The 7,731-nt window shown below is 38.9% G+C and overlaps 2 protein-coding genes across 2 annotated transcripts; one reads left to right on the plus strand and one right to left on the minus strand.

Annotated features, from left to right (window-relative positions):
* Nucleotides 1–331: 331 nt before the first annotated feature.
* tmem17 (transmembrane protein 17) lies at nt 332–3,153 on the plus strand. Its single transcript, XM_010797569.1, has 5 exons — nt 332–590; nt 741–844; nt 1,908–2,021; nt 2,558–2,701; nt 2,850–3,153. The coding sequence occupies exons 1-5, from the start codon at nt 476–478 to the stop codon at nt 2,925–2,927; spliced, it is 555 nt and encodes a 184-aa protein (XP_010795871.1). The 5' UTR covers nt 332–475; the 3' UTR covers nt 2,928–3,153.
* Nucleotides 3,141–7,491, minus strand: LOC104940892 (uncharacterized). Its single transcript, XM_010765906.1, has 13 exons — nt 7,327–7,491; nt 7,017–7,166; nt 6,767–6,879; nt 6,589–6,652; nt 6,316–6,438; nt 6,157–6,228; nt 5,439–5,537; nt 5,258–5,348; nt 4,542–4,673; nt 4,397–4,427; nt 4,086–4,285; nt 3,793–3,904; nt 3,141–3,601 (listed from the first exon to the last, which is right to left on the minus strand). The coding sequence occupies exons 1-13, from the start codon at nt 7,480–7,482 to the stop codon at nt 3,385–3,387; spliced, it is 1,560 nt and encodes a 519-aa protein (XP_010764208.1). The 5' UTR covers nt 7,483–7,491; the 3' UTR covers nt 3,141–3,384.
* Between the last annotated feature and the right edge of the window lie 240 nt (nt 7,492–7,731).

Here is a 7,731-nt window from a genome sequence, read left to right on the forward strand (position 1 = left end):
ATATTGACTAAATTATTAGTCCAATATCATGGTGAAACCTGGCGATACAATTTACATATATATTTGATTTGTAAGCATTGCAGCAAAAAATACTACAACCCAGTTTCACGGTATTTCGTGTTAGTCACGGAATGTGTTGTAAAACCCCTGGGCGAAAGTGTGATGATTTTGTTATGCTGTATGGCTATATACAGTTCATCGTTTAGAACATTTAAATAGCTGTCTTTGCGATACATTGTGTCTTTAAAACATTTTAAGGGACTAAACAAGGACACAACTGATGAAACTGAGGAACAAGGGGAACTCTTTATCAAACACTGAGGGTAACGAGAAGACGGTTTTCATGCGAGATTTGAGCGGAACGCGAGATCTTTCTGGTATCCAAGGAGACGACGGCAGCGTACATTGTGTTGAGGAAGGGGCGGTGTGTTTTCCCTCTGGTAATGTTTGGGCTTAGCAGAAAACATTTTACACCATGGACCTGTCGGAGACCATCAGAAAACGTTTAGAAGACTTCTCTCGGAATGTGTTGTTCGACCAGAGTCGGTCTCTGCCTGTCGCCAGAGAGAATGACACGTTTCTGCCACACGGTAAACCCAGCTAAAGATACATTAGCATTGATGTTAGCTTACAAATAACAGCCTGGGTTGAGCTATATGTGTCTCTCGCGTAGTTTTATAGTAGCTGCTGCTTAATATGGGTTGGGTATGTTATCCATGTTTCTTTGTTTTGTTTTCCAGGCAAGAAGGTTCTGTCTAGCCTCCACCTCCAGATGTCTCTGTACTTTAACATGTGGTTCTTCCCCCTGTGGTGGATCAGTGAAACTGTAATGCTGCAACTCAAGGTAAGCCATGCAGAGAGAAAGTCAGGTTAATTATAAAACTAAATCATCTTGTTCCCCCCACCCACCCAAATAAATAAACAAGCACTGTGCACACTTGTTGTGGGGAACAACTGGGGAGGTCAATAAACGTGATTTGTTATTTAAAAGTAAGGAATATGAAAAATATAGACCTTGATATAACATTTAAAATGACCTTTATTAAAGAAAATGCTGCTGCCATATCGAGAAATTCCCTCTGGTTTGACGATATCTCTGTGGAGAAAAAAAAGAGGATGGGCCAGACATGGTCCTTACTATAAATTATGTTTTGCTGATTTGATAACATTTATCTACATTATCTACATAGAAAAAAAGACTGCAATGGAATACCAAATAAAATGATTTGAAAAAGATTTAAGGATTAAAAAAAAGAAAAGAAAGTGTGGTTGGAGGTGAGTAAAATAGAGGGGGTGAAGACATAGGACTAATGGGAAAGACAAATGTTATCATTTATAAACTTTAATTGTTAATTGATCAAGTTGTGTAAATGCGTGATAATTGGGGTCGCCAATATGATTCAAATAATAGTCTATTTAAGGAGGAACTGATTAAATTCCCAGACTCAATTGAATAACGGTTTGGCCATCAGTAGTAGTTTCACATTGTCAGACTGCATGACATCCTCTTCTAAAAGTCAGTTCAAGTAACACAATAAGCTCACCAAGCAGATGGATGTGTATCACCACTTCTGTATGACCGACAGACAATTAATCCTTGTAATATGCATTATTTTTTAAATACCTTTGACGCAAAACGTTGTACTTCCCAGGAGAAAAGTATCAGTGACCAAAAGAAGCTGATTTAAAATGTTGAGGTAGCAGCTAAGTGAACAAATGATCCCCAAAGGCTGATTCTTATTGTTGTCAAATTCAGGCGGTTATTTGTTGTTTTTACAGGCATTCATTTCAAGTGAACTGTAAACAAGTCAGACTATTTCCTAATTTCATAAAAGTCACTTACAATAATGTCTTTAACTTAAATTCAGTTTACTTAACTTTATTGTTGTATTTGTCATTTCTACCAGTATCCTGCCTTGCCAGACTACTACAAGTTCATCCTTGTCACAGTTCTCATCGTGATGACTCTGATCGAGGCCATTAGACTCTTTCTCGGCTATGCTGGGAACCTACAAGAAAAGGTGGTGCATCACTCACACAAATGTAAAGATACAGTTGGAGGGAAAATGGGTCAACACTCACCCACAGGCATGTCTATGGTATTGACATGTTGTGAGTCTCTTTGTGCAAATAACCCAATTTGTGTTCTGTGAAACTGAAAAGGATATTGTATTGTTTTTGTTACTTTCGTTGCAGTAGTGTGTCTTAAATGTAATTTAGGTTAATTTATTTAGATGCTTTTATTTGGAAGGCGAGTTTACGCTGTTAACAGGAAGTTGTTGTTGCTATGGAAACAACATGACGGAGAAAAGGAATATCTTCTACATATAAAGACGGAGAAAGTAAAGAATAAAGTGTATGTTTAAATGTCAGCACCCCCCGAAGAGGCACAAGCTCTTACGTTGATTCTGGAGCTTCAATCAATTCTAAATCATCAGTAAAGTCTACGACCATATTTCGGAGGGATATGCTACACTTTGGATAAAAGCGTCTGCCAAATAACATAATGTAATGTAACCCAACAGACAGGAATTAATGTAACGTGTGTGTTTGAAAGGTCCCGGAGCTGGCTGGTTTTTGGCTGCTGAGCATCCTTCTGCAGTTCCCACTAATCCTCTTTCAGCTCTTCAATGAAGCCATTCTCATTCAACCCTTGGAGAGGGGGGTTCACATAGTTCTCGCCATATTCATACTCACACAGGTACCATAGCATTCCTTTTCAAAACTGACTTCAATTGTTTTTGCATATACTTAAATGTTATGTTGAGCATGTTTTCTATATTTGGCGTTGGTTGATTGTCACTGCTTTAATTTGTATATAATGTTTAATTTATTCCTGAATGATCCAGGCCCTCTTTGGGTTCGTGGCGCTGCGGGACCTGGTCAGACACACAGAGAGGCAGTTTCATCTCCGACAGTTTGACTGAATTCTGAAGCTGCGTGTCTACCACACATCTGTACTGCGCACCTCCCAGACTCAGACAACAAACAATAATGTGCCTTTTTTGGTATTACATGTCGTACATGGTAACATTTCTCACCTCAATTGAGTATCAAAGAGAACGTGAACGTATTTATTTTTATATTGTACCCACATTAATTGTATTGTTTTTTTTTGTAGCTTTGCAATAAATGAATCGTTTAAAACACACAGCCTGTGTATCATTTATTAGGCAACTAATGCAACGTATGGTAGATACAAGACCAGCATTGTGTAGCCATCATTGAACAAAGGTTGCCATATGAATGCAACATTAGTAGTTTAACTTGCATTATGATATCTGTGTGAAGGAGGTCATAAACAGAGTATTTTCGTGTGTTGAATTAATGAACCTTTAAAAAAAAAAGTTGAATCTGTAGTTCCAAATGTATAAATATCCCGCCCTACAGTGAGGCAGAATGTGGGGACAGTGTTACCATTGTCTTTCTTATCTGGCTCTCTCTTCCAGAGTGATAGTGCCTGATGTCCTTATTAGTCTGAAAACTACGGAGGGAGTCACTCTGTGGACGCTTAGGCACCATCTGCATGAGGCCAGAAGGCTTTGAAGCAGGGGATAAAACACCCAGGTGCCTCTTGTCCTCCACGGTCTCTTTGCAGTATCTGAGGATATTGAAAAAGATAAAACAACAAGTTTTAAAAATTGTAAACTGTAGTCATATAACCATTGCACAAACACCAGTGCTTATTTCCTGATATCTTAACTGCAATGGCAACCGGAGTATTTAACAAAATGAGCTAATGACAGACAAAGACAGAGAAAAAGAGCCCAAGAAGGTTCAAAATGAATTTACTTTTTCCATCTCAGGTCTGTGTCTCTCAGAAAAGGCACAAATAATCTGCTGCACGATTCAGTTTCTCTCTGCTTCCGTTCTCCCAGGGGTAAACATCTCATCAGTGAGAAACCTACTGAAGAAAAGACAATATCAGATCATCAAGACAGGAGATCAGCTAACTGATAAATAAATTTAAAAAACGATATTTGTGTCCAAAAGATTGAAGAAACACCTTTTGCATGACACTATATTCACAAGAAAGTTTCAAAAATAATTTCAGAAACTAGAACAATATATGTGCTTATTGAAACCTTCTGGGGAATCTCCTTCCTCTTCCTCGCTCTGCCGCTTGGTGTTTGTTGTGTCTGCGTGTGAGAGGAAGGAATCCTCAGGCACAAAGGAACTTTCTGAGTTTCTGTCTCGGAAAGCGTGCAGAGTGTCAGTTCGGAAATTTGACAGCAAGCGTTTGGTTGGAACAATTTCTGGAACCATCTTGAGGTACATGGAAGACCTGTGAGAGAAGAGAGACAACACTTTATGAATCTGAAAGTACGTCCTCAACATATACTGTAGTTATCTGCAACCTATTGATGAGGATACATAACGTTTCTATAAGGCTCACCTGTCGGGCGCTGTAAGGGAAGGTGGCAAACCTGAAAGAAGGAGACACGTTTCAGTAAGAGCTACACTTTGAGTTGAATGACTGAGAGATGATGAAGCTTTTTTAATTGAATTCAGTTCAAGATCTACTCTGCATGCGGACACACCTCTGTAGACATTATAGGGGACCAAGGATTGTCGGGGGCAGCGATTCTGTCGGTTGTTGGGATGCAGGACATTTGGAGACTGAGGAAGGACGGCACTCAGGTGCAGCAGCTGAGAGGAGCATCTCCACTGTCCTGTAGACAGGTCATAGTCAAATATACAGCAGACTGCTACACAGTACTTTCCCCATGCTCTGATGTACTTAGAGGACAACAACTGCCATCAATAATAATATTCTCCTTATCTTTTAATTTGAACAAAAATCAGTCCCGATCATTACATTTTCATGCATTTTTAGAATTTAGAAATATCTAATATCAGTTTATAGATAATGCATTGTTTTTCATTGGATTATTTTCTGCATACCAAATGCTTGGGAGAGATTTTCGTTTGATTTCACAGTCTGTATACTATGTTAGTGATAAGAAACAACATTGAATTTGAAAAATAAAACACAAATATAGCAGCATAACCACCTTTGGGGAAATTAGGAAGTTAGCATGTGTTGGACCCACAGGACAAATGTGAGAAAAAGGCTCACTCGGGTTTCAAAGGGGACATATATACCCTAATGTCTAAAGGGGGGGGGGAATTACACAAAATAATGTTTAAAAAGGGTTTAACTGCACTTACGAGTCGGTACCAACGAGTAAACCATAACTAAAAAATAAGGCACTAAATGGATGTAATTGAGAATTAGACGCAGAGGGCGCATTACCTGTGTTAGTGGCCACAGTCCTGTATGTGCTGAGATGTGGACATTCTTTTACGCTCAAATGCGGGTATGCAGATTTCAAGTTTCCATACTCCTAAAACACAGAAATGTAGCAAAATCCAGTGGAAAATTACAGATTGTGAAATACTGACAATACTTGAAGAAGGTATGAGAGGCTCTTTACCTTGACAGGCTCGCTGCCCTGCCACAGAGTCACATGACTGACCTCTCCTGGGTGGGTGGAGTGAGACGGGATCACAGCTTTCTTTATCAGCCCATTCACCTTCCAAAAGAAAGAAATATTAGATAGGGACGGCTATGAAAATCTTCTTTATTCTCTTCACTGTCTGGCTGTCAACTCCTAAACGTATCAAACTCTTCAAACAAAGGTTGTAATAGTTTGCAATGTAATCATGAGGACATTTTCAGAATACAATCAGATTTCAGAGAGATTTAGTTTTTGTATATTTATTTGTCCTGTAAGGGCTAGCTATAATGTCTCAGAAGTATGAAGCTGCAGTTTGTAACTGTGTAGGAAGGATTATAATGTTGACATCTTTGGAACTAGTCACCTGTATCTCCATTCAGACCCCAGTTGAGCTAAACAAGCTTGGTTGAATGTCATTTGATCTTACTAGAATATTTAAGTTGTTTTAAAGTTTTTTTTCTGCATGCAAAGGTCGAGTTGACTAGCTGTTTATTTTTTTCAGTAGTAATATAATAGAGTTAAAACATATGGAAATGAATTAAAGTTAATTTGAATTATTTTTCCCAAAAACATTTAAACAGGCAATATTTATTCAATTTAGTTTTAGCTCTCTTAGTTTAGTTCCTGTTAAACCAACATTGTTTCACTGCCTTTTATGATTTAATTTCCGTTGTAGTATTGACCTGCTTCATACCTTCCATGTTTTCCTGTGTCTTTCAACAGGCCTCTCCTCTTTAACATTTCCCTCTCGTGGCAGGTTGAAACCCTGCAAAGACCGTTAGTCTTGTTAACCACACTAAAGTGTGAAATAAATAACGCATTATTTAGTATATCACAATATTAGTATACTTACAATATTGGTTGTGCTGCGTTGCAGAACTTTGGGCTGTTCTTTAGTCCTCCCTTCCTCTGGTCGCAGCCTGTTCCTCTCTTTATAACTCCTCATGCGTTTATTTTTCTTCTTCACTGGAGTCTGCTGAGGAATAGAGAAGCAGAATGAGGTAAAGTAATACAAGAGAAGAACATGATTCAAGGCCCATTTCACAAAGGGATCCAAATGTAATACAAGCTTTACAAAGACATTAAGCAACTGTATAAAACAATACTTCATGGAAGAGTAGCGAACCTCTGTATGGTTCATCAAATGAGCTGGGAGTCCGTCGGAATCAGAACTATTTGAACCACTGGTGCTGTGAAAGCAAACAAACAAATAACAGTCTTATTAGGCTGATTGAGAGCACATTTATACATATCATATTTTGTACAAGTTATGCATATTTTATAAACAAATAAATGACGATCACCTGCTTTCCAAGTCAGACACAGAAAAGTTACATTCAGTGCCCAGATCTTTGCCCAGCCTCTCGCTGACCTGCTTCCTGAACAACGCTGCCAGCTCTGACAGACAGTAAGTGGTCTGAAAAAAAAGCACAGGGATAACACAAAAGACAGCTACACCCACACCCACACCCACACCCACCCACACACACACACACACACACACACACACACACACACACACACACACACACACACACACACACACACACACACACACTTGGAAAGTCTAAACTCACCCAGAGTGGAGCCTCCGAAGGTGGCCTCCATGGTGTAGCTGTTTTTGATGCCGAGTCTCCACATGGCGATTCGTCCGGTTCCCTCTTTGCTCTTCTGAACCCGAAACTTACAACTCTTAAAAGAGAACTGATGAAAAGAGTGATCAAGATGTTACAGACATTTTAAATAAACTGACGTTATAGTTTTTATTTTTACTAATAACCATGCTGTCATGATATAAATACAAGCCCAATGTGACTCGGACTACATATATGTTACAAAGAGTTTTTGAAAAACAGTTCCTAACCTTATCACCGGCATTCTTGCTCATCATCAGTGGAAAGAGTCTCTCATGAAGCTTCAGCGAGGCGTCACCTCGGTTGTTACATCCGTACATAAAGACATTGTTTTTACGGTTGTGTCCATGAAAGTCACAGTAAAGAACGACATCCGTCTCAGCCATCAGCCTGGGGGGTGGGGGAATCAATCATGAAAGTGCCAGAATACATTGTGGTTTGTTTTCAGAATCCCAAATAGAAACTTGTACAAGAGAAGTAGGAAACGTGCAAATAGAGGATGAGCCATTTTTGGATGGAAGCCTTTAAAAAAGTTCTTCTTTCTAATAAAAAAAACAGTTTGATTTCGCAGAACTAAACTAATGCATTGTATGTATCAAAGGCGGCTCATTTAGAATGAGACTGCTTATCTTTTA

This window comes from Notothenia coriiceps, unplaced genomic scaffold (assembly GCF_000735185.1).
Source record: "Notothenia coriiceps isolate Sejong01 unplaced genomic scaffold, NC01 NC01_scaffold00000290, whole genome shotgun sequence".
In the NCBI taxonomy this organism is placed as follows: domain Eukaryota; kingdom Metazoa; phylum Chordata; class Actinopteri; order Perciformes; family Nototheniidae; genus Notothenia; species Notothenia coriiceps.